General features: G+C 34.6%; 1 protein-coding gene across 1 annotated transcript in view; it reads left to right on the plus strand.

Annotated features, from left to right (window-relative positions):
* The window catches only part of LOC115445327 (paired box protein Pax-6), a 69324-nt gene that overhangs the window by 10968 nt on the left and 31147 nt on the right, over positions 1 to 27209 (plus strand). Inside the window, exons 2-4 of the mRNA XM_037436330.1 lie at positions 2007 to 2326; positions 13064 to 13289; positions 19792 to 19972. Coding sequence (XP_037292227.1) covers positions 2314 to 2326; positions 13064 to 13289; positions 19792 to 19972 — 420 coding nt within the window. The 5' untranslated portion in view covers positions 2007 to 2313. The remainder of the gene's footprint in view (positions 1 to 2006; positions 2327 to 13063; positions 13290 to 19791; positions 19973 to 27209) is intronic.

Consider the following 27209-nt stretch of genomic DNA (forward strand, 5'->3'; position numbering starts at 1 on the left):
AAGCTAATTATCGTAATTGGAAACATTTTTGCAAGTAATCTGATATCGTTGACGTAATCGATCTGAGATAACCAACGTTTGGATGTTATTTAAATGTCGAAGAGAAAGGACAAAGGTTTGGGTCATACTGTCGGTATCCTGACTCAAATTGATTCCGTCCAAAAATTATCAATGATACGTAATATTACCTAGTTGAAACCAATTTAATTACTTCGAATGTATAATTTACATTCGCGTAAACATAAGAAATCAAAATAAAACTATTTTCCGGATTATATCGCGGTTTTTTTATATGATTATTATCTCCCGACCTTTCAAAGACTGCAGCTTTAATAATCACCATGGTCAGTTAAGAATGTATGTTAAAATGAATACTCTGGTGCTCGACACAAGCGATATTATGGCGCGAATCCTGTTAATTTAATTAGTTGCACTAACTTATCAAACTGCTAAGTTGACTATGACTGCGCATTGCCATTGCTTCCTTATCGATCTAAACTTTAGCCAGGAATCTTATAGAAAATGATTTTATTAATTTTCTCTTACTGTCTACCCTACAGGGGTCATAAGTTCAAGCCTCAGGTATACCCCATTACAGTCATCTTGAGTTTTTTAGTCAAACCACTTCAGGCCTCAAAGTGAGATTTCAATTCGGCGACCCTTGCTCCGCGAGTATTGTGTCTGTGGGGCGAATATCAAAGTGAAATTCGATTGGGGCTTGAAAAGATCAAATGCTGGTATGAGTACCTGTGATTTTTGTGATGATTTTGCTTCAAGCTTGTTCCGATAGCTAAATATTGATTTATGATCCCAAGAAGTAATATAAGTGAAAATTCCACAAGAATATGGTATAAGTTTTCGATTGGAAAAAATTACGTAAAGTCAGTGGGCCTTATTTCGTTTGCAGCATATCTATATATCCATATCCATAGCTCGCAGTTTATTATTTTATTAAAGAAGAGATCAATAAATATTGCCAAAATAAATCACTGGCTGTTTGAGACTCAGGTCTTGTTTTAAAAGTACAACTTTACAAGTAGTAAATTTTATATGTTATCATTAAAACAGCTACAGAACTCATTTTATTCCCTTTTATTTAGGAGCAAAGATTACAGTGTGTCTTTTGTAGTTAGCCGTCTTATACATTTATATGACGAGTAGCATTTCTCAAAAGTTGTGAAACATGTGAGCGTACAGCGTATGGACTTAAACATTAAAGTGCCCCGATAGAGCACTCCAAAGCACCAGAATAACTAAACCAACTACTGTAGTATTAAAAACAAATGTTCCCCTGTTCTCTTATAAACACCCAAACATACTACTACCGTTATCCCAAACAAGACGTTATACCGACAAAACATATCACAATGACCTGATCGTATAAAAAAGCGAAACAAATCACTCTGCCCGACGTATAGAACCGACTACCGAACGGTTGCGATCGCAATGGGTGGCACCGACTCAACCTATCTACATCTGACTTCATTACATCCATCGATCATTATCGCTCACGATCCAACAACTATTTCTACTATGTAACAATAGATGGCGTACCGACTGGCACAATTCGGCACCATCATCTACCAATTAGCATCGCTGTTTCTCTTTCTCGCTTATGTGCTGGTGTGTACGTGGGAGAGAGACAAATATCGACTTCAAAGGAGTATAATGACGAGCCTGATTGTAATTGATGATGCGATTGTCTAATGCAGCATCGGGGTCAATAAATTTCTTTAAACGTGAATTTCTTTCTTTACGGGTCACGGATGACTGTTTTTGGTGCGCACGCGCATGCAGTGATTAATAAATTGCGGATGTACCGCTATTCCTTTCTTTACTTTTTATATTTACATACTTATATTATGATGAGACATAAACATCAGTTTAAAATTCAATTAATGGGCCTCATTTGCTTTCAATACGTGTAAATTACATAAAAAATGTACTACCTTTTAGTTATGAAAGCTACTACTTTATATTTTAACTCTATTCTCTTTTCTTTACAGGTTCGTCGGACTAGGAACAGTTATCAAAAAACCACTTCAACATATGATAGGAATTATCAGTAAAAAAGGAGTAAAATTCGTGAAAACTTCAATATCGTGATAGCCATAGGCCCTACTACGATCTCTTATTTCATAGTCGTATCTAGTAACAGTTCGCGGTGTGCGAGTGTGTCAATCCCGCGGGGTGGCTCTTCACGGGGGGTGGGGGCGGCCGGCGCCGGCGCCCGCGCACGCCGCCACCACGCTGGTGGGCGGACTGGTCGCGCCGCCGCGGGAACCCACCACGGCGGCAGAGGCCTTCTGGAAAATGCCTCACAAAGGTATGTATTTTATCATGTACGTGTTAAAGTTAATATTTCCATAAACCCCATTCAATATGACCTAGGTTGGTATTGGATAAGTACTCTCCAAGACTTGCCAAGTTTGTTCGGTGTCATAATATTCCATTGTCAATCCGGATTTATAAGAGTTGCAGTGGCTAGTGCGAGAGCGGGATAGTCAAAAAAACGTGAATATAACCATCTTAATTTGGTCCTTCGAAATAGGGCATTAAACAATTACTCCTTTCGCACGCAGATATTTCATAATAAAAAAATCACGACGAATTTTATGTTAAAATTATCTCCTAGGCGCATCGTAATAATATAATCAATGATTACACAAAATGAATCTGAAAACTTGATTCACAGTCCTTATAATTGAAACTTGATAAGGCATATCATATAGATTAACATAGTAGAATCCAAATATGTTCTGAAGCGATAGACATTCCATTTGTTCATTGTCGGCAGCATCTTGACAGCCTGCGCGGGTGTACACGAGGCGACCCTGAACCTCGTTTCGTCTGCATTAACCTTAATGCCAAGTTTTTGAGAACACACACTATCCACTCAGACATAATGAATAAACTACCCTTATAAATATATTTTAAAGGATAACAAGCAAATTTATCATTTGAAATATATTTTTTCTAAAAAGACTTTTAAGGTATCTCTAGTTAAGTGTTAAAATCGGATAACTGGCACAAAAGGATTCGAAATTCAAAATTATGACAGTTAGTGGTAGGTACAACAAACAAGTGTGCTAACAAGCACTAAGCAACTTCCTCTTGTTTACATCTATACAAATGTTGCCAATGTGCAAGTTACAAGTTGCGCGCAACTTGCCGGCTTCGTAACAGAACATCTTGGGATTTGGTTTTGCGTGACTCTACTATTTCTTCTCGTCAGAAATTCGATTTTATTTCGTGTTCTCAATCATATTTGTTGAGATTATTTAAGTACTATTTTGAGACCGTGGAATTTTAGGTATAACTGAAAAACAACTATTTAAAATAGATGCAAAATTATAGGTAAAATTTAAAAATTAAATTTACCTATTTAAAATGGTTGCGTAAGTTATATGTTATAATAAATGCAAGAATTAAACCGATATGCTTTTATAAATGCATTTAAGTACTCTATCATAGTAAAAATCTAAAGCTCGTATAAAAATATCAACTACAAAATGCAAGTAGATAAACATAACAAAAACCATTGTGATACCTACCCCATGATCTTACATTGTTTAATGTAACCAAACAACTCAAATAATTCCAAATCTAATTCGAGATGCGATCGAGAACCATTAGTAACCAGTGGCCTTTGCTCCAGTGAGTGGCGAAGTTGGAATGAGCGCACACCGCTGGACTTTCTTCACTTGCTCGGATGGTTTGCCGTCCCCTTTATATATTTGGAAGTACATGCCGTCTACTAAAAATGAAGGAGTTTTTATACACTCTATAAACATAAAATTAGTACTTTACGGGTAGGTAATAGGTATTGTTTACAACTTAACTTATAATTGGTAAAATCTGGTACTTTAAGCTTTTACATACATAACATCACGCATTTTATCCCCGAAGGGGTATGCAGAGGCGCAACTAGGGCACCCACTTTTCGCCAAGTATGTTCCGTCCCATGATGTGATAGGGGGCGAGCCTATCGCCATATCGGGCACAAATTCCAGACTCCGGGCTGATACCGAGCATAAAAACCCAAATATCATAAGCTTAACAATATAGTTTAAGCTTTTAACATAACAATATATTTATTTTGTTACTTACAAACGGAAAGGTATGTTTGAACACCAGGAAATTCCACTCACCACACAGGCAGGCTCTAATTATTGGATTGGTTTTCTATTACTGGTACCAGCAGAATTACCAGCGCTTTGCTAAGCTGGGCCTGATACCGGGTACAATATTTCACAAATGAGTGTGTAGTTGTATGTAGTCTACATATATTCTAAGTTATACTGCGAATTAATTGCACCCAGAATATTTTATCTATCTACTTATCTAAGACTACAATTTACGGCGTGGCATTTTGATGTACAAACAGTTTTATTTATCATGAAAATATGAAGAAAAATACGTAAGCTAATTTAAAAACTTAACATAAAAAAGTATAGTATAGAAATACCTACTCATGAAACAGTATGGTATAGAAATCTCTTACTGAAGTTAGAAAGAAGAATTAATTGTATACGTAGTTATACAAAGCGGCCAATTTGGCGAGTTTGTAAGTCGTTAGACTGACCTTTGGACAAATACTCTCGTGTATACCGCGACTAATTTGACATTTAAGTATACAATTGAACGGTTTTATTTAAAAAATACGGGCTGCAAACGTTTTGTAAATGTCTTTGTCGCCACGCAGTAATATACAAGCACTGTTATATTGTGGTTTAAGAAAATTGTTGCCAATGTTACTTATCGTCCATGGGGATGACTTTGGGTAGTGCTTATTAATCCAAAGCTAGATAAGTGTTGCTACTTCTTAGGGGCGGTGGTAACGCTCACCTTTTAGCGAGCGGCTTGCTCGTTTTATTTCGCTAGCTCACTATTATTAGATCACTATTAGTACAATTAACATAGTTAATTAACTTATGTTGGAAAATTTGGTTTAAAATTTTCATGTTGGTAACAATTTTATGACAATCATTCATGGTTCCCCCTTTATTTATCTTTCGGGTTTATTGTAAATGTTTACCGAAGAAACATAGAACATAGTTCATTCATGTTTCATTCATTCATCATTCATTCATTAAAAATGATACATAGAACCTTTTAATAGAAAGCGATTTATGATACCTTCGATTCTAATGTAGCTTCGAGGTAGAGTCATGTGGCGGCTAGAATGGAATAGCCGCGGGCTCGATGCTCGCATGAAGCCAATGTGTGTCACCTGTAAATATTTGTTTCGGGTTTGGATGACGTATGATGGTTCTTTGTGGTTCCTGCTAACGATAAATTCACGTATCATGGCATGAGGTTGAAACCATGCAGTAAATAAGCACCGTCGAAAAAAATATTTACTCGTGTTACAATTTTGTCAACTAGAAAAATAATAGTGTAATAATTTATTAATATTTCAAATGTTGTTGCTAAATATGATGTATCTATTTATTAGCTGATATCTTATTCAATATTAACATAAAATACTTAGTATGTTCTTATTCACAATCTTCAGGAAATGAACTAAATTCTCTAAAAAACCAAACACGTTCGCACAATGCACATAAAACCATTAAAACTGGCGACTTGGCTCTAAGCATAACAGAAATATAATTACGTACCGCCATAGCCAAGCCAACCAAACGGAGCATGCGACAATTGTGTCACATTAACCGTCAGATAAAGACAAATAGACCGGAAAAACAGTTGTCAGAGTGGGATAAACAGCGTTTTCTTTGTTACACTGTTGGAATTTTAATGATTGAGTGCTCAGTACGGGTTGCTTGTCTGGATTTTGGAACGTTTCGAATTCTAAATTTGAAATTTGCACGATTCCTCGTATGACGTTTTTAAGTTTGGAATTATTAATTCAAAATGGCGGGTGTTTGTATTAATCAAATATTTTAAAAAGATAATTAGTAATGCGCACATAGTTTAAATGGCACATCTACCGAAATAAAAAAGACACCGTTACTTGCAGTACAAAGTGCTCAAAGCTTTAAAAACGTACATTTTTTAATAAGCTACTTAACAGATCTTTAATGCTCTGTACTTATTGTGCAGTTCTTTATCTTATGAACTATGGGTTATTTAATCCTCCCTTAAAAAGATTACAATGTTTATTTATTTTTTAAGACCATGTACAGTTGGTAACCTGCAATTGTTTATTCCCGCTCTCTTCTTTTGATTCACAGTTTGCAAATTTAGCTATATGTATATTTTGTCGTACCATTTAATACAAAGGCTTTATTTAATTTATGTATTCATGTACTCGTTGTATATTATAGCACAAATTTACATTTATAATAGTTACTCTAATCGGTGACTTTTTAAGATTATATAGAAAATTATGAACTCTCGAATGACATTATTCAAGGCACTATATATATGAAACTATTATTTATTTCAATTTATAATTGTATTTAAGAAATTTTGAACGTAGATGGCGTTAAAAATAAACCTATAAAATCATATTGGTATGATTTATGTATAAAATATTTCAAAGCTTAACATTTGCAACATCTTTACATAAAGTCCAGAATTATTCTTATAGGTCACCAGAACATCCACGATCTTTACGAATTATAAGATCACTATTTCATGGATGTTATTATACATATAAACCTTCCTCTTGAATCACTCTATCTATTAAAAAAACCGCATCAAAATCCGTTGCGTAGTTTTAAAGATTTAAGCACACATAGGGACAGAGAAAGCGACTTTGTTTTATACTTTGTAGTGATGAGCACTACCACGTGACCCACACGTAAGATTGCATAAAAAATGTCTGTATGGAATGATTTCTTTGAATTGTGTAGAGCATAGAAGAGCTGAGAAAAAAGTAAATGATTTTTTGTTTATAGGCGTGGCCGATGGCGCAAATAAATTATGGATACGAGACAAATTGTATTGTGTGCTGCACCATTTTTAACATTTTGGATGATCTAAAAAATGTGCAATTTATGACACGCCATAGATTTTTATAAAATATCTTTGCCAAGCGATTTTTAGTCGCGTAGAAAATAGTTCTGGTCATTAAAACTTTTTATTATTATAATCGTACTTTCTAAACGACATGTTACTGTTTTTTTTTATGGAAATAATTAAATAGTCGGAAAATATATCAAGTATATTAAAAAGGAATAATTTTCTCATGAAAACATTATCTCGTAACAACCAGTAGTTACTACAATATAATGGTGTAATGATGTATGTTATGTTGGTGTGAAATCTTCCAAGTGTCGAGTTCCAATGTAGCTCGATAGTTGCGCTAAAACCCGAATTTACAGCTAGCTTGACATTTCAAACACTTTAAATAACCTTTCAATAAACTGGAATCAATAAAAACATAACTCGTTTTGTAATTAGATTTTTAAATCCTTCACGAACAGACCCGCCATGACACATTCGAAACTTGAATTAGCGCATCCAAAATGGCGTTTACCATACAATTAATCTCCCCTATGGATTAATTCAGAAACAGATATAAAATAATAATAAGAAGCTCGGGTGGGGGGCCAGGTGTGGACGACCCCTATGTACATGCGACTATCTATGTAATGTACAATGTGTATGCGCCCTTACTTTCTATTAATGTGACATTCGAAATTCAAAATGAACTCGGTTAACGGACGATAACTGTTCACTAATCCCATTAGTGTTATTAATTAGTGTTATCAGATTCTTATTTTAAAACTTTTTTCTCTTGAGGAATTAATAAACTTTTTACACTGTATATGGATTTATAATGTTTAATTTATAAATTCATGTCAATTATACAATTACACAAACTTTTATTAATATATAAATTATATTAATTAAAATACAAATAATTAACATACATTATGTACCTATGTTTTAATAAAGTTTCCAGACTATGTAAACAATAATATTACACTATATTATGCTTATATAATACAAACACTAGACTGATTTTAAGCGGACTTTAGCCTAAACTTGTATTATTTATACTTGTATTAAATTATAAAACACATCAATTTCTTTACACTGATTTGGAGTTACTGAAAATACTGTTAAAGCTTTTGCTAATACGAATTGTAACTTTAAATCAAAGTAAACACGATTTATTTTAAAACGAAATAAATCAAAGCCGATCTCAATGGCGTATTTACTTTGAAAATATATTAAATTATTTAAGCAGCGAGTGTTGTTTGGTCTCACGAGCAAATGGCCTTAAGCATTTGTGACATACATTATACGGTGCATATGTTACGGGCGGGAATATATCAGCCCTGTATTATATACTTGCCCACTGCTGAGCACGGGCCTCCTCTACTACTGAGAGGGATTAGGCCTTAGTCCACCACGCTGGCCTAGTGCGGATTGGTAGACTTCACTCACCTTCGAAATTCCTATAGAGAACTTCTCAGATATGCGAGTTTCCTCACGATCTTTTTCTTTACCGTTAAAGCAAGCGATAATTCATAAAAAATACACACATAATTATTATTAAAATCAGAGGTATATATAAAGGCGGGAATATGCAAAGAATTAAATAATTACTTTAAAAAATAATTTTAGTTATTTATGTAAGTTTAGATCTACTAATATGCTTGTTGATCAATTGTCTATCAAATATTGCTGGTTATAAAGTAATATAATATGGACTGTAGGAGGATACGCAAGGAATTAACAATTTCAGTGGAATTTTCATTGTGAAATTAATGAAACAATATCTACATTATAGCAAAATTTAACAATGAAAATATAACGTATTGAGAAATATGGTCAATTTTTTCGATATGTATTATAAATTTCGAAAACATAGTTTCTAAAAATCCGTCTAGCGAGTCGTTCTGCCCGTATTTTGTCGAAAATAATTGAACCCAGACTACTCACAATATACGTATCATCACTATATAGTATAAAACAAAGTCGCTTTCTCTGTCCCTATGTCCCTATGTGTGCTTAAATCTTTAAAACTATGCAACGGATTTTGATGCGGCTTTTTTTTAATAGATAGAGTGATTCAAGAGGAAGGTTTATATGTATAATAACATCCATTAAATAGTGGAGAAATGCTGTTATTTTGTTATGTTATACCCGTGCGAAGCCAGAGCGGGCCGCTATGTTTTTATGTACAACGTTCACAGTTTTTCTGTAGTGTATTTAGTATCAGCACTGCACCCGTGCGAAGCCGGGGCGGGTCGCTAGTTATGGAATAAAACATAGGCAGTAGACATGTAGAATACAATAGGTTTCTTTCTATCCTAAAATGTGTTTAGGTGTCGGACTATCATAATATCGGACACATAAAATGGAGATATATATTTTTTTCTAATTCATTTACTCTAAAATTGCATTCACTAAAAGAAAATCGTGTGCCATTTATGCCACCATAAGCTCTACTAGTGATCATATTATGAAATATTTTCAAAAACGTACATATTCATAATATTTTGTCTACCTACCTTTACTGGATAAGATATCCTACCAACTATAGTATATGAAAAATGCAATGTAAGCGCCACAGCAATAAATGTAAAACTATAAAATAAATAAACACAACTATAAATGGAATTTATAGCGTGGTGGCCATAAAAACGGGGATTAAAAATAAATCGCTCGAATAAATTGCACCTCTGAAATTAAAACACTCCCTCGCACGCGACACGCGTACTTGCGCCGACAGTAGGTGGCTGCGGTGCGAGTTATAGGCGGTAGAGAGAGCGGTGGAAGGAGCGGACTGACTAACATATTTAGTTAGGTATTTATTATGGTGTTGTGTTATTAGTTTCGATGGAATTGGGACAAATTCATATTTCTTTCATTACTAAGTCAAAATGACATAAATTTCTTTTTGGACATTATACCTACGTATTCAGAAATGAATACACTCTTTGTAAATAGGTACAAGATTCAACGTTTTTTAAAAGAGTCTGCTTTGTATATGTTGGTTATCAAAAACTTCATCCAACATTTCAATTACATTAGAGCATTTAAGAATTTCCAAAACTCTTATCAATTTTCCAAAAACGCACATAGTAATAACTACAAAACCTCTCGTCACCCATCCTCACGAGTTAAACACCAATCTCTTCTCACTTGGACGGTATATTCCGCGGAGTGTGAGGGTGTACCGAGCATTGTCCATTGTTCTTTTAACAGCCGTCTGCTTGTTAGCCGACGCAGTACCGGCCAAGAGGTGTGATTAATGACTGCCAACCTGAGACCACAGCCCTCCAGGGCTCTTAACTGAACTGCAAATTAATCGCGCCATGTAGTGGCATTTGTTATTCCAAATTTAAAAACTAATGTTTGAGGAGTGATATTGTGAAACGGAAATTGATTTATGTTGTGTTTGTGTATATACTTTGTTCATATAATAATGCATCAAAGGGCAGAAGAATGACTAGGGGATATTTAGTCTTATTTTGAGTTAAATATACCTTTCCAGTGTTTATAGTCCATGTGGCCGAAATCCGCTAGGAAGACATCATTATGATCATGTTTACATTTCCTTAAAAGTTTATGTGTTCAATTTTTAATTATATTAAATACGTTTTGCATAAATATATATATGAATTTAGATGAATGTACCATATTTTTATACAATTTCCGCAGAATGTTCCGCACAGACATAGTATATTAGAAATACACACATAAAACCAAAACTACAATTTCTATTATACATCAAACAGACCAAAATTACGGCCATAATAGTTGGTGACATAAAGACAAAAGAATACATTCGTATTCCGCGATCGAACTGCCAAAATTGTACCACAAAAAACGGCCCTGAGGTCCAAAACAAAGGTCCCCTTTAGGGCTTAATCAAGGGCCGGCCCTAACTCGTCCGCAAATTGCATCCAATTGTTCACTTTTTACCACGAGGCGTGTTTGCAAAGGGGCAGAAGGGAATTATCTGCCAGCGTTCGATCTAATGCACTCTCATTCAGAGCTACTGGCTTGTAAATAACAGGAATAGTTATAATTGGGTGAACACAACCGTGTTACGACCATCTGTAATGCGAAAGGTTTAATATGGAAATGTTAAAAAATTTAGTATAAGGAAAAAATACAACAAAAAATCGTTGTTATATATTCATTCATATTCTTTCGTGTTTTAAGCAGTGGCGAATGGTCAAATTTTCCTAAACGGAATCAGACACATTATATAGGTACAAAAAATAATTTAAAGCTTTTGTGCATCACAATCATTTAAGGTTAAGTATTTGATGGAATAAAATTTACGTTACTACCGTAGCTATGTCAGAGCTGATGTTCTTCGTGCATGAATGCCGTCAGCAAATCGTTCTAATGAGAATAAGATTCTACATAAAATCGATGTAAAGGGAAGCCGGTAGGAATCGGCTTATATAGACCCCACTGGTTTTAAAAATAATATTAATATATACTTGAAGAAAATTTATTAACTATATTTTTTTTTTATCTTCTTGTAGTGCTTTTCAACTAGTGAAGGTTGGCATTTAGCTCAGCACATCTTTTTTTATAAGTAAACCTTATTCCTATTTTGACCGGCTTCGTGTCAACTGTAAAAAAGTATAACAAAAATGTTTATTTTTTTTAATAAAATAAAAAATATATCTAATTGTCTTTTTTTCATGAATTTTACCTTCAATACAATCGCCTATGGCAACATAGGCTAGATAAAAACCCCCGCATTGTCGGCCGGCGTCGCCAAAGCCCGCGTCACCGCGCTTTCAGTGACGGACGCAAAAGCCACTGACGCGAATCGTTAGCTTGACGCAATCATTGAAGTCCATACATTTATATATAATATATAAATGAATCCCTATTTCCCTTGGTCACGCCATCACGCGTGAACGGCTGAACCGATTTCACTATTTTTTTGTTGTGTTTGTTATTGTCAGGAGAAGGTTGTTATGAATGAAAAAAATCAAAAAATTGCGCGGGAAATTAGAAAATTTAAGAAAACTTAACGAAAATATTAATTTTATATAACTGTCAATTGTTTGAAATAACAGTCAGCGATTGACAGAATGCGCGCTGCAAATTCATAATTAGGACAACGTCTGTCGGCTCAGCTAGTAACTGAATAAGTTGTAATATCGATATGTGAATTAATCTTCATTTAATTAGATTTCATATAAACTGATGTGTTATTTTAAGGGTTAAGTTTGTTTCAATTTCAATATACATGTACAATGTATTAAAACACATACTTATAAAAATGTTTCTCTTCTTGTATGAAACGTGGTTGGATTATATGATCGATATATGTGTGCTAATATTGAGAAAAAAAATTGTTTGCATGACAAATATTATAATAATTAAATACATACCTGTATGTTTCATTCTATTAATCAGAGTCGCAGTTCTTCAAACACTGCAAAATTATCCCTTAACCCTAAAGCTTACCTGTGACAGTTTCCTTCATAATCTAAAAATCGACAAAAGTATGACTTAACGGTGGATATTCAACAACAAAAGCCGAATATGTCCGTATCTTTAAAGATTAGATAAAAATTTGTGGTCTATAGTGCACCGCAAACCCTTTTTTGTAAGCAGTTTTTTGGCAAAGAGGATTATTTTTTTAAAGGGTTACTTTTTTACTTTTCGCACAGATCGGATTTTAAAAGATTGCTATGAAGATGGTATAGTTATATCTATTCATGTGTAGTTGGATACTTGAGGTCGAATTTGCGGATGATAAAAAAATATATTTTAAAAACCTTTATCAAAGTGATTGCGATTTCCCATCTTACACAGAGTTATAACGTGGGTTACAAAAAATAATTTAAAGCTTTTGTGCATCACAATCACTTAAGGTTAAGTATTTGATGGAATAAAATTTACGTTACTACCGTAGCTATGTCAGAGCTGATGTTCTTTATATCATGATATGATATATAATAAATCGTTGTTATGTAATTGTTATGCGTATTATATATTATTAGTCTTTGTAGGAAAGTAGGTATAAAAGGTAAAGAAATCCATAACCCGAGATATCCATAATTCTCGACTTAGGCTTTGGAGAGACCTAATTCACAACCTGAGCCCAACAATGGGACGAAATAGAGCTGATATAACGATTCATCCATAGCCTTCGTTCCAGATGAACTCATGCACAGCGCAGCGATGGGCGGCGGGGCACTCTTCGGGTGCTCCTCAGCCGGCCACAGCGGCATCAATCAGCTCGGAGGGGTCTACGTCAACGGGCGACCGCTGCCGGACTCCACGCGGCAGAAGATCGTGGAGTTGGCACACTCGGGCGCGCGGCCCTGTGACATCAGCCGCATCCTGCAGGTCTCCAACGGATGCGTCTCCAAGATACTAGGCAGGTCTGTTGCTTTGAATATCTTTTGTATGCTGTATTTATTTATTTTACTATATAGAAAGTAGATAAATCGGAAGGATACCATATAATGTTAAAAAAATAAAATTAACAATGTTTATTTTTTTTTCATTTAGAAGAATTGACGCAAATACGTTTTGCGGCAATTAGAATACCATAAATAAAAAATATATAGAATATTATAAGTTTTTAGTAGCGAACACATAACTAACCTCACAGGCGTGTCAAATTCATAAAATATCTCTATTTTTATAATATTTTTTTGAATGACTTAATAAATGAGGTCCTTTGCCTAAAGGCAACTATCGTTAATCTGTAATCTATCAAACATTTTGACAGGCTAGGCAGTATAGGTGTGACCCAAAGAAATTTTCTTTCAACCTTCGGAAAATAAGTCCTCTTTTTATGGACCTGAATGGCTTTAATTAATTTTATTTAGTAAAGCTTATAGTGAAAACGTAAGTGAAATATGGTGGGTCTGTTAAAATTACCAATTTGTTCAGTAAATCGTTTAAGTCCAAAATTCATTTAATTTTATGGGCACTCAAAGCTTCGTGGATGCTTGAATAAATTATATTATTAATATTAAAAATATATGAGGACATCAAAGCTATAAATGTATTTTCAAAAGTTTATTTTCACTATTAATTCGTAATTCTTCAAAATACACGTAATGCAATTATTCTCCAAATTCATTTGTATATCGCGTATTCTGAATTCACACAATAAAACTTAATATTTCTTAAAGTCAAACACAGCACCTATAACAAATAGAGTCGTGTACAATTACACACAGACGAATTTAACACGAACGTTCAACAAAAGTCAAAGGATCGATTATGCCTAAGCATCTCAACGCAGGGGTCAAATTCTTGTGACACGCGCACAAATTGAAGGAATTCCCATAGCGCCGCCCAAGGAACCGCACAATGCGCCGCACAATACACGCCGTGGACAAAATTAACGAATATTTCAATGAATTAATCAATACAATAGTTCACGTTTACATTCCCATAGTGTATTGTTTTTGTTTGAATGGAAGACGCGCACTGCGGGACTAGGTGGGAATCGACATCGGGTGCCGCGACACTATGGGGTGCCGACTCTAATTTCGGTTTTATTGTTTGATTGCGATTTTATCTGGAGATCACGGAGGATTTCGGCCCTCGAGCAACTAGATCGAGTGCTTATTGAAACTCCGCGAGTGTTTTTGTAATGGAGTTAATAAATCTTGATTTGGACGCGTGATAAGTAGGTATTTGTTTCATAAGTCCTTTTTATTCCCCTGCTGTAAATAAGTCTTCTTTCCGCCAGGAAACCTAACGTTGAAGGTTGTTTTAATACGAGTTACAATGTTGTAACTGTCCACGGTGATGTCACTATTGTGATGTCATTGACCCCATTTCGCGTCTAGTTCCAGGATTGTAAAGAACTTTACCAGATCTAACAGCTTTAGTGACAGAAATGTGATTTCATGTTTTTCAGTTTAAATATTAGTTTCTACGTCTCCAAATAAAAAAAAATTCTTCGTCTATTTCTTTTAAATTTAAAAATAATAGCACTTTATAATAAAGCACCCATTTTTCATAACAAAAGTTTTGTCTATCACAATAATAATTGCTTAAAATGTGTGAGAACAAATGACGTCAAAAGTCAATTCCAAACAATAAAACAAAGAATGTCGATCAAAGAAACTAGACTTATTTTAATATAGGGTGTGCCTTTCAGGGCTGTCCCACGACCGCCCCTAAATAAAAATCAAAATAAAACATTATTTCTCAGTAATTGGCACCCCTGCCGGGGAGCCTGCTTGACGCCACTTCAAGAGATCTTATAGGAAAATAAATTTGGCCGGCTACCCTATGATGTTGCCCACTGTGCACATGTTGTTATTTTGTTATGTTTTCCTTGTTAAATTGGCGAAACTGCTGGTTTTTTTCTCAAGAGAAATGGTTTGTTAAAGGATTGTACTTTGTATTATAAATTCGATATTATTGTTAATTTATTGTTTTGTTAAGAACATTATGTTAGCTTCTGGATATTTTTATGTAAATTACTGCTTATTATATCAAGATATATATACTCAGTAGTAATAGCAAGATCGTAAAAAAACGTTTTAAAATTACTATAAATATCATCAGCCTTAGATTTTTACCTCATAATAGCTGTCCGAGATGGATTAAATAGTCTCAAATTGAAAATAGAAACCCCATATTTGGAACTCTACCAAACTTATTACCAATCTTATCAGCCAATTCCGATACCACGTCGGCAGCAAATGCTGCTGAGCTCTCTTTTCCCACACACCCCTGAATTCTTATCATGCCAATTACGGGAAGGGTTCCGTAGTGTTCCTTAGGGCTTATAGAAAGGGCAAGCGTGGCATGACTCCTAATTAAGGTGGCTTCCCGCTGCTCAGTCTGTTATGAACGATCCTTTATGATTTCGTACGAAGTTAATCAGGTTTCTTAAGTCTCTGAATAGGCAGTTAGATGTAGTTTTAAAGAATTACTGACTGAAGGATAATTATGAACATTTATTCATGAGGTTATTCAAATATACTGTACTCCTACATGACTTTTGTAGGAATTGAATTAGCATAGTTCAAGATCTTGTTTATAAATAACGTTATGGCTACGGCGTGTGTATATTAACTTCATGTTTATAGTTTGCATTTCGTTATTGAAATAAAGATCAAAATAAAAAAAAAAATCAAAATATTAAACACTTAAGAACAAATTCGCAACACTTTCTCAGTACTTGAACCGAAACGAGTGTTACAATATCATCATCGCTAACTCACTTACGTTTAAATAACCACTTCAAAAACAATCTGTGATAAGTGCCCATTTGACGTTGGCCCCTAAATCCTATCTACCATCTTTACCCCCTAAGGCTACGACCTCTAGAGCGGGCATTGCCAGTACATTGATGGTTTAATTCTAAGCTTCATTATACACATCGTTATAATGCAGCAATGTATGCTAGAATGCGATTTAATGATACATTAACGGTTGCGTTAGTGGTACGTTGATTTCGATCAATTTGCTATTGTTTGGAGCAATTTGCTCGGTTGGACGACAATTTGTTTTCGATTTCGTTTGGTAGCGGTTATTCGGTAGTTGATGTGGTATGTAATTATTATTTTTAGATCAGTTTTGGTTGTTGGAAATGGGTTTTGATAATCATATATGTTATGCCTTTGTTGATTTTTATTGTTATTTTGCCTAAGAGTAGGTAATTATTGGTTAAGACTTGTAACCTGGTTATATTTGTCACTAAGTATTAAAGTTGCTTTCAAAGAACATTATATAAACACTGTTTAAAATCTAAAAGTATGTACAAATATATTTCGGATAAACTTTCAAAGTTCCTAAAAATTCCGAAGAAACTTTTGCAGAAAGATTTCAACTTTTAACAACTGCCGACATTTTAACTTGAATTTAAACTTTTCGCGATACTGATTTCGAAATTTTCAAAACTTTTATATTTTGTTCACTTCTAGTAATAATCGTCTAGAACATTCCAAAATTGACAAATATGAAAAATTATCTTGGACTTGAATATCTTTGGAAGGAAATAATTCAACATAAACATATTTCGTTCAGATCAATATTACGCCGAATATCAATACATACATCAGTGGCTTAGTCAAAGTTAAAAAAGGGTAAAATTTTCCGAATGGACACTCGATACAGCATAAATAGGTACTAATTTAAGGCGGTCTGCAAATCTTGCTAATGATAATTAAATTTATATAAATTACGTTAGGGAAGCCGGTAAGAATCGGGTTTTATGGACTGCGCTACTGACATATATAGGTCAATTATCTAATGCTAGCGGCGATAGCCTAGTTGGGTGTAGAACGGACTGCCGAGACGAATGTCCGCAGGTTCAAATCCCAAGGGCACACACCTCTGATTTTTCTAAAAAATCAAGTGTGTATTCTTTGTGAATTTATCGTTCGCTTTAACGGTGAAGGAAAACATCGTGAGGAAACCTGCACATCTGAGAAGTTCTCTATAGGAATTTCGAAGGTGTGTGAAGTCTACCAATCCGCACTAGGCCAGCGTGGTGGACTAAGGCCTATTCCCTCTCAGTAGTAGAGGAGGCCTGATATTATTATTATTATCTAATGCTGGTGCATGCAAAACCTCTGGTGTTACGTTTGTGTAGTATCAGTGAATAAACGAGTTGCCATGGCAACGCCTTACTCATACATCGATAAAGTCAAAAAGTTTCATTTGCACCTATATATCAATTATAATATTAAACTTTTGAAAATATCCTATAAAATGATTACTGTGAATGTGTCTCCTTAATTAACGGATTTTTAATAAAACAGCATATTCCAAAGTTTACAATGAAAGAAAAGTAATAAAAAAGTAAGGGGTTACTAAAGAAGAGTAATAGAATACACATAACGATGTTTAGAATACTTCTCTATCTGTGTTATCTTTGATTGTTAGCCTAGATCCGCGAAACTACTAAACGTATTTTCATGTAAATAGGTTGACAGAGTATGACTAATTTATAGCCATTTTAAAACACATGAAAATTTTAATAGGCATTTTTATTTTTGCAATATACTTTAAAACTTTCTGGGCTCAGATAGATCTAAGTCTGCGGAGACGAAGTTTTGGGCAGAAGTTAATAATAATTACGAATTTGTCAGATTTGCTTACATAATTTTTATAGGTATGAGGTGTTCGCGGCTTTACGCGAGTCAGTCCAGTATAAAAGTAATTCGTATGATCATGAACCTTTACTAATTTAAACCTAATGGTCATCTAAAATAGTTAGCTGTTGAAGATTTATCATCTCGATGTTTTTCTGAATACCTGCCAAAAGTTCATTGACCCCGTATCAAACTGGCACTCTATTAAAAGGTAGTGAGCATGCCCTTCTTCAGGCCGCCCTTTTCGATAGCCCAAGGCGAAAACGATTACTAGGGCCCCGAGGCAGCCCTCAGCAGTAATAACCTTATAAATAAACAGGAATGTAAAGGGAATCTGTAAAAAGGACACTTTTTGCCTTTACTTTTATGTCTTTTGTGTTTTGTTAAATTTTAGTCAAGAATTCCTGACTTATTTTCCCAACATATTCGTGTTTAATTTTATTGAATTATTGTTTGTTGCATAATTTTCACTGATTATAACAATGGGTTATAACTAAACTAATATTTAAAAATACAATTTTAGAATATCCGAAAGTAAAATATATTGTTCAAAAAATTTATTAATTAGCATAAAAATAATGGGTGCCTTAGCCCCCACAGCGTTCCAATGAGTCCGTGTGACGTCGGTATCCGAAAATACCTAAGTAAACAAGTACGACAGATGACAATCTTGATTTCCGCATGATAATACAGTTTGGGGTTGACATAGTTTTGTTAGCGATTTGTAACGGTTATTTGTGTTGAGATCGATTGCAGATGTATTGAAAACGTTAAATAAATAGTTTTATTTTGCAAAACAAATATTGTTCTCGTAAAGTTTGTTGAGTTTCGAGTAAGTACATTAAAACGTGGAAACTATTATATAAACAAAAAATATAATTTATTTAGTGATATATCATGATTTCTTTTCTAAGAGCTTTTTTTAATAATCATGTGTAGACACTTATTAGTACAAAAAAAGTTGAACTTAAGTAGGCAAATAAAACAATGAAGTTAGTTAAACATAGAAAAGTGTTATTTCCTGATTAACTGACCTACGAAACGTCCAATCGTATAGTCCATCGTAAACACCCTGAAAGTAATTAATTACCATTAAACCCTGTACAGTGGTATTAGTTCAGAATACTATTACCAAATCTAATCGACATTACGTCCGCATTATTACAACACTAATATCCATTGTGTGTGCAATCTGTATCAATCGATTGTTGGACCAAATATCGACACATGTCTATCTCCAACAATGGCGTAGCATCCGTCCACATCCTGTATCAACAGCATATTTATCTCTATCAACGATAAACTATCGTCGGAACCTTATTATAAAGTAATTAGGATGTAATATTGTTTGGCAACCCTGTTTGTTGGGAGCAAACTTAATGTTGCCGTGTTTGTATAGGCACTCGAGTTAAGGGGATAGCGCGGATTATATTTTTGTAATTTAGTTCTTATGCTATTTCGAGTGGTTTGGGATGTACGGCGCACATTGCTTTTATTTACTTTGAGACTGTGATATCTTGAATGAAAAGTAACGCATCTGCCTTCATTTGGAATTCTTTACAAAATAAGACTTATATTTTAGTACGTTTTTAAAATTTCATTTATAAAATGCGTACTCCTTACTTATAAACTGTATTAATTACTATGTTAACTAATCTATGTATCCTCATTTGTGACAAATTATTTCCAAAGTCAAAGACAAAACACTAATAACCTTTACTTTTACTACTTACTGCTACCACGCCATACATAGCTATAATACGCTCTCACCATATTCCACAATCCAAACTAAGTTCAGCTTCGCACGCAGATATTACGAGACGGGGTCGATCAAGCCCCGCGCCATCGGCGGCTCTAAGCCTAGGGTCGCCACGACGCCCGTCGTGCAGAAGATAGCTGACTACAAGCGAGAGTGCCCTTCGATCTTCGCGTGGGAGATCAGAGACCGCCTGCTCAGCGAGAACGTGTGCAACAACGACAACATTCCTAGTGTGAGTATCTTGGGGGGTCAGTGGCCATTTGAGGTTGCTGATTCCGTTACATTTAAGTATGGAGGTTAGGTTAGGTTGGGTTGTAATTAATAACACACTTATAATCAACTGGTGGTACGTAAATTCGTCTTTAATTAAAAATAAAGCAATTGTGTATAATAAGATTATTTAGTCATTAAGTCTTGGCAGCATGTAGATTTTTGAGTTCAATGTTCTTTTCAACAGTTTTTGTGCTATAAAATATTTAGATAATTCGTTATACCACCTTGACACGTCAATCATACAAGTCAAGGACTATTGAATACACGTCACAACACTCGTAACGTTTCTGTGAATTTAATTAGAACTCCCCAAACACATTGTGACAATAATCAAAATAAGCCGGACAATTTTTTTTAATAAATCCAATTTCGCAATTTTCGTCAAAATTCACGTTTGACCATATGTCCCGGTGCCGCGGTCCATTGTCCGTCGAAACCTTTTGAAATCTATGGATCCTATTCATATGGCTTATAAAATTTCTGTACTATAGTGATGCTTTATTGGGTTTTTGTAGAACATATACAAATCCGTGTCTATTATTAACTCGAGAGTTCATAAATCGCTGTGCTAATAAAATGTCATTGAAAACAAAATTTTTTTCAACGACATTTGTTAGGATGATAAGTGTTCGATATTTGATTTTTTTCATTATGCAGCTTGTAAACAAATTCCATTAAGCAATTAAACCTTTAAATGGACTTATATTTAGCTAGAACGAAATTAAGAATACAAAATGCAACAACATAGTCGATACACTATGGTAAATGATTTACAAAGCTGTTAAAATATGAGGCAACATTGAACCATCTTCGATCACATTACCAACATAACAAAACGACACAGTGAAGTAACGAGATACAGTATCTAGTAATTAATGATTCGAGTGTAAAATAAAAAAGGATTCCATGTCCCGGCATAAAATATCGCGTACAACATATTAAATAAAGCCGTGCGCAAACTGACAAGGCTAGTAATCGAACCTGATGGACTGTAGCGACATCTGCCCAGCCAGCAAAAAAAAATGACAAAAGCAAAAATTTATAATTTTTTCAACCCACGAGATCATTCATCGGGCCAATTTTTCTGTTAATAATGTCACAACTCCAAAAATTGTGTCTTTGTGACGCACTGAGCACAATAACAGAATCGCGGGCAAAAAATTGTTTTGTAGTTTCGAGTGGCGAAATTTGTTTGCCGGTTTTGTGGTGTGCGTTTGCGTGTTTATTTTTCCTCGCTGAAATAAGTATATTTCGAATAAACGGAAAACTTTCAGTGAAATATTTGTCACGTGCGAATTAATTTCATTTGATTAATAGTCGGTTAACATTACGAGTATTTACAGAGTTCAATTAATCATTACATTCATAACATTAAAAACTTGTTTTCTTATGTAACTCTGTCGTGAATTTGTTTGTTTACATTACGAAACACAGAGTATCTATAACATACGTATTTGGATGGTGCAAGTTTGAGAAAACAATAAATTAAGTCTTACCCATCTACTTCGACGTAACAAAACTTTATGCGTTGATTTAAATTTCACATGCCACACAAATAACAGAGCTACGTCTTTTAAGCGTTGGTATTAACATCGTGAATCTAAGTCTATCAGTTTATACGCTGGTATTGATATAAACCAAACACGTATCTTCTTCGTATCTTCTAAATATAAACTATAAAGAATAATGAAACATTAAATCTAAATTGTTTGAATAAAAGCAGCTGTAACAGTGTTTTTTAGAATACGTAAACGAATTTTAAAACGTAGCTATCCGGTACATTTAGTTTAAAAGAACGCATATAACACAGACTTATATTTATTAACACAGAAAAGAACTGAAAACGGAATAAATATATTTTAAATTCTCTTAGCTGAGAAAAATATAAAAGCAAATACATAGAACGTAAGGTGATAGAACGAGAGAAAAGCGCCACACACCTATAACTATTCATAAACGCACCACCCTCCACGTAACAAGAGGACACAAAATCGAAATACCCAAAGCCCCTAGAAGATTCGGCGCCAAAGGGGCTATTTTTATGACTGTCGTACCTACGCACTCGGCCCACTGTGCAAATAGGTGAGCGGAATGGATGATACACTTACACACGTGGTAGAAAGAGACGACTGTTTACCGTGGGCTCCGTAGCCTAGTCATAACGGTCGAATGGGCGTGATGTTTCTTACCAACTGAAAGCGGACAAAAATACGTGGAACAATCGATTATCGCTTGGTAGCAGAACGTTGTAAGTGTCGACTAGGTCGGCTGACGCGAGCGCCGCATCGCGACTTAGTGGCACTTTGTGCTATTGTCATGGTAAAACTATAATAATGTAGGGCTAATGTTTCTATCTAAATATATTGGTAGTGTATTCAAAATACTCCATTGTATAACAAAAGTTCGTTGTGTATATTTTTATGCGAACTATTAGTTCCTTACTCAATTGTCGTAGTTTCCTAATAATTCTAGTAAAATAACATAAAAATAACTTACAAACACAAATACAGTCTACTAAATCCGTTTGTACAAAACATCCTTTACACTTACGCCTCTTTTCCGCGCTACATTCACAATTTACACATGAATGCACAGAATATTTGCCATCACTTTTACACACACAGGGCCGCGGTAAAGATCTGCATCGAGTAATATCGCCGGCCTTGTTGCGCGGATTAACTTCAACCTTGTGATGGCACGCCAATTGACAGTTCCAGACATTTGTGGATGTTAAGAAAATTAAACCAAGAAACGGAATATGGGCTCTGCCGAGACGGTGATGCGCTAATTGTATTTTGTATCTTTATTAATTGTTTGGAATAGGATTTTAGGAAGAATATTTTACACGAGTAAAATGGTATAATTTTTATTTTATTTGACCTCTAGTACTTATTAGACTTTCTTTCTTAACTTACATATTCATATATACACCTATATATCTAAGTAGCAAGTACGAACATGCCTTCATGATCTCTATATGCAACAGTAAACTGATAAACAAACCACTAAAATCTTAAAGCAAAATTGGTGTTAAAACACGTCTCGTCACGTGAGGGCTCGATCCCAAACGGCTCAAGCGGCGTTAAATACGATTTGGAGACGTCTAATTTGAAATCGACAGCACGCGCACTGGGCCAGTAACCCGACACCGCCAAAACGCTACCGGCTTGCATATTCGGGGCTTCGGCCGACACTTGTTATAGACTTATTTTACACAGGGTACTAACAACGGTGTTGTTGTGGTTATTTTGGTTATAATTTATCCTATAGTATTTTAGTTGCTATAAATTCCAAACGATCTACGGTTTTTCTTGAAATTCGGGCTGTCGAGAAACGGCTGTTTTGTTATCTAATATTTTTTTACATAACTAGTAACTATACCCATCTGATCCAGTTTAGTTGTTTTTCCACACAAAAATAGATGATAAATTTCCGTATCGTAATAAATATAGCACAATATATAATATCAATTTTTATGCATAGATTTTATTTAACTGACAGGGCAACCTCTGATTACAGTAATGCATAGTTTAGTTTAGATATGTGAACTACCTGTGCTAGGCCCGCGTGGTGTACGAAATACCCACTTAATTTATAAAATATCTACGAAACAGAATATAATAAAGAAACAAATATAAGAACTCAAACTATAATATATTATAATTTACTATAAGGCAATCCGCAAATGTTACGAACTTGACCAAAAACACCACTTTCAAGAATAGCTATCGAAGTTCCTGAAGCAATTGATAGCGTGACGCTTTACAGTATTATAATTAACGCAAACATTATCTCTACCCTTACAAACAGTTAAATATCATCAATAAAACCAGCATTAATAGTAGAATTGCATCACATAAGTACATTATTGTCAAACGTTAAGAACTTAAATTGTTATTATGCGGAGGAGGGAGCTACCCTCGGTCACGCGATGTTACTCTCGCTTAATCGCTACGCACTGTGACATATTTGTTGGGAGGGAGACGCGGACTTGCGGTATCGATCGGCCCTCTCCTTTACATCGAGGCTTTTTCGATATCTTACGGTAATTTTACTGTTTTGAATTTACTAAGTTCCGTGGAATAAAGGCATTACTAGATGTATTGAAATGTACGTAAGGTTGGTTATTGGTTGCAATTGATTTTTTGTGTGTTACTTTGTCTCCTTTGATATTTTTTTTAATGTAATACAAAATTGGTACAGTTAAGGTTTTTTGTGATGTTGTAGTCCATCAAACTCTTCTTGTACCCTGGTAACTTATATATAAACTAAAATAGCTAAACATTTGCAAGGTTGAATTAAGTATTACTTAAATTTCAAAGCCTCTACTATATGAAAGTAAAACCGTTTCCACAAAAACCTTACCAAATCACCGACAAATTTAACATCAATAATGAACTCAACGGACGCGCGGACAAACTATCCAATCTCATCGCCCTTTGGGAATTGCAAAAAACCAACCCCTAACCGAGCTGCCCTCGAAACCGCTTCCCACCGGGGAATCAAACCCGGGTCTCCGCGGGTTAAGCGTGTACGTTAAAATGTTTACAGATAATACTCTATGAGGTAATAGTTCTAATTCGTGCGCCCCTCTTACGGAATTTGTATTGATAATGCCCTTTTCTATGGCTCGGGTTTGATGAAAGGACAAGGAAGCTGCGTGGGGGATTTTCGGATATCTCTTTAAGTTATATTCGTCTTTTTTGGCAACTCATTTGGATAATGAACTTGCGTCGAAGGGTCTTATACCATTTGTACATATAATTCAGTACATCAATATAATTAATTAAATTAACAAAAAGAATAATTTAGTATAATATGATTATAATGTTGAAATCTTATACAAACCCCAAATTAAAGCGGGATTCTACTAAAATATAGAAAAAAAATTGTACATGGCAACATCTAATGCGCTCTACAAATTCGTTTAACCGCGTAAACGTCGCTTTTGCTCGGCGCGTGTTTTCGAAAGACCACCAACGCGCACGGATCTCTAACACTATCGCTCGCAAGACGATCTATCGGCCTGAGTGACCACAGGGCTGTGTTCATATCTAACGCCATTCATTAGCGATGATATTTTGTGAGATTACCGTTACTACGTAAAAATGTTAAAATTTTCAATCAAATTTCAGAGTTATATTTTATGTATAGTGCTAGCTATGTTGCGTTTAAAACGGAATGATTATTATTAATTATCTATAAAGATTTTCTATTGATGATTGTATTAGAAAGAAGAATGTAAAATAATTATAAAAATGTATATTTAATTCGGCACAGACAAAGGTCTTCTTGGTTCTTATTTATTCAATATGCAGTAAGTAATAACAATTAACATTGTAAAAATATTTGCAATCCAATTTAACAAATAAAACAATGAACCAAATATGCTAAATTACTTTTATTAATTAATATGACTTTTGCATGAAGCAACCCTACACAGGAGGTGCGCCCGCGCATCCGACGTGACACCTGTCAACTGTCATTCTGACGCGGCGGACGCCCGCGCGTCGTTCAGAAATGATCTATCGGCGCCCTATCGGTGACATCGCGAAACACGATACACACAGTTCGCCTCTAATTAGATACCATGGACGTGATTTTATCTCTCTGCCGACGCGGCTATCATATTAAAAATGCGTTTTATTTTTACTGACATTAATATTCATTTAACATAACTTGCTTATCAACTTTACTTTTATATGAAATTGCGGCTAACATATCCGCGTTTAGTAAATACATTACAAGTGTCAAACGTTCAAAGATCATCTTCGTGAAGAAACGCAACAATAAGTTTGTAACTATCAATACACGGATTCAGTTACGATCCTTTAACTGAACATGCACTCGTGAAAAAAAACCTATTGTGGGTAAATATTCCAAAACAAAATGCATTTTAAAAACAATATCAAAAGTGCCCTTTCGCATAACAATATCGTTTTACCGCGGCCGGGCTGTTCGGAACGCACGCTCGACGCTCGCCTGTCATGCAGTCGGAACAGTGTCGGTCGTATCGGGTTTCTGAACGCCACTCCATGTACGGTAGTTGCATTATTTCAGGCATCACTTCACGTATTATTTTAAATAAACTTAATTAAGTCTTTATTGGTTGGACGTTGACTGACAAGTGCTGAACGTGACGCATAAACAAATATATTGCCAGATTTAATTATTGATAAATTTTAGTAACCATATTTCATCACTTAATGTAATTACGTTCATTACTTATAAGATCAAGTCAATTCAAATAAGTCTACTAATATTTGTAATATTATAGGTAATTTTAACATATTGTAATGTCATACAAATAAAATTCTAGTTATCAATAATTCTAATAAGACTTGCATCGGCTGTTAGTGCCTTTTTGCTCTGAATACGACGAATTAGTGATCACCGATGTGTGTAAAGGGTGTAAAACTTTCGGCAGTTTGGGCCGCGGTGCGTGTGCGTGCAGGGGGCTTTAAACGAGATTTAAAAAAGGTGCTTTTAGTTGGGATGCGATGCTACGCGTCGCCGAACTTCGTGCCTTTTTAAATAAAACACGGGCCAAACCGGTCTGATAGTTATTTTCAACAAAATTTAACACGAATTCGACAACAAATGTATGAATTTTCAATATGTTAAATACATTTTTAAATTTGTGCACATAATATATGTAATTTAAAATCACCAGCGTAAAAGAATTTATTTCTGTTCATGTTGGAATATACATAAATACTCGCTTTCTGTCATAAATATCGAAGAAACGAGCTGTTTCATATGTAATTATCTTCCAGATTAAATTTTAAACTATCTTTATAATGCAATTAATCTTCGAAAAACAATGCATAATATAAAACGATAATTTCACAAAGTAATTAAAATTTAAAAATACAATAACAAAATGGAAAATACATTTAATGGTATTATAAAAAAGATTTGCGACAAAAACGCCACAGCTGCGTGCAGCGTTGCGTTATAATGTGAAAACACGCGATTACCCGCCAACTCTTCACATAATGACATCTGAACAAATATGGCGGTCGATTCGCTCCACCTTGTCTATGGACACGTGCCGCCATGTTTTAACTATAACAATAAAACTTTTAACAATTAAACTTTTTTTATCTCGAAAATCGATCTTTTATAACGTATGTTAGAATTTAATTAGACTTTTTTACTTAAAAATGGACGTTAAGTGTACGCGGATAAGACGT

This window comes from Manduca sexta, chromosome 7, assembly GCF_014839805.1.
Source record: "Manduca sexta isolate Smith_Timp_Sample1 chromosome 7, JHU_Msex_v1.0, whole genome shotgun sequence".
In the NCBI taxonomy this organism is placed as follows: domain Eukaryota; kingdom Metazoa; phylum Arthropoda; class Insecta; order Lepidoptera; family Sphingidae; genus Manduca; species Manduca sexta.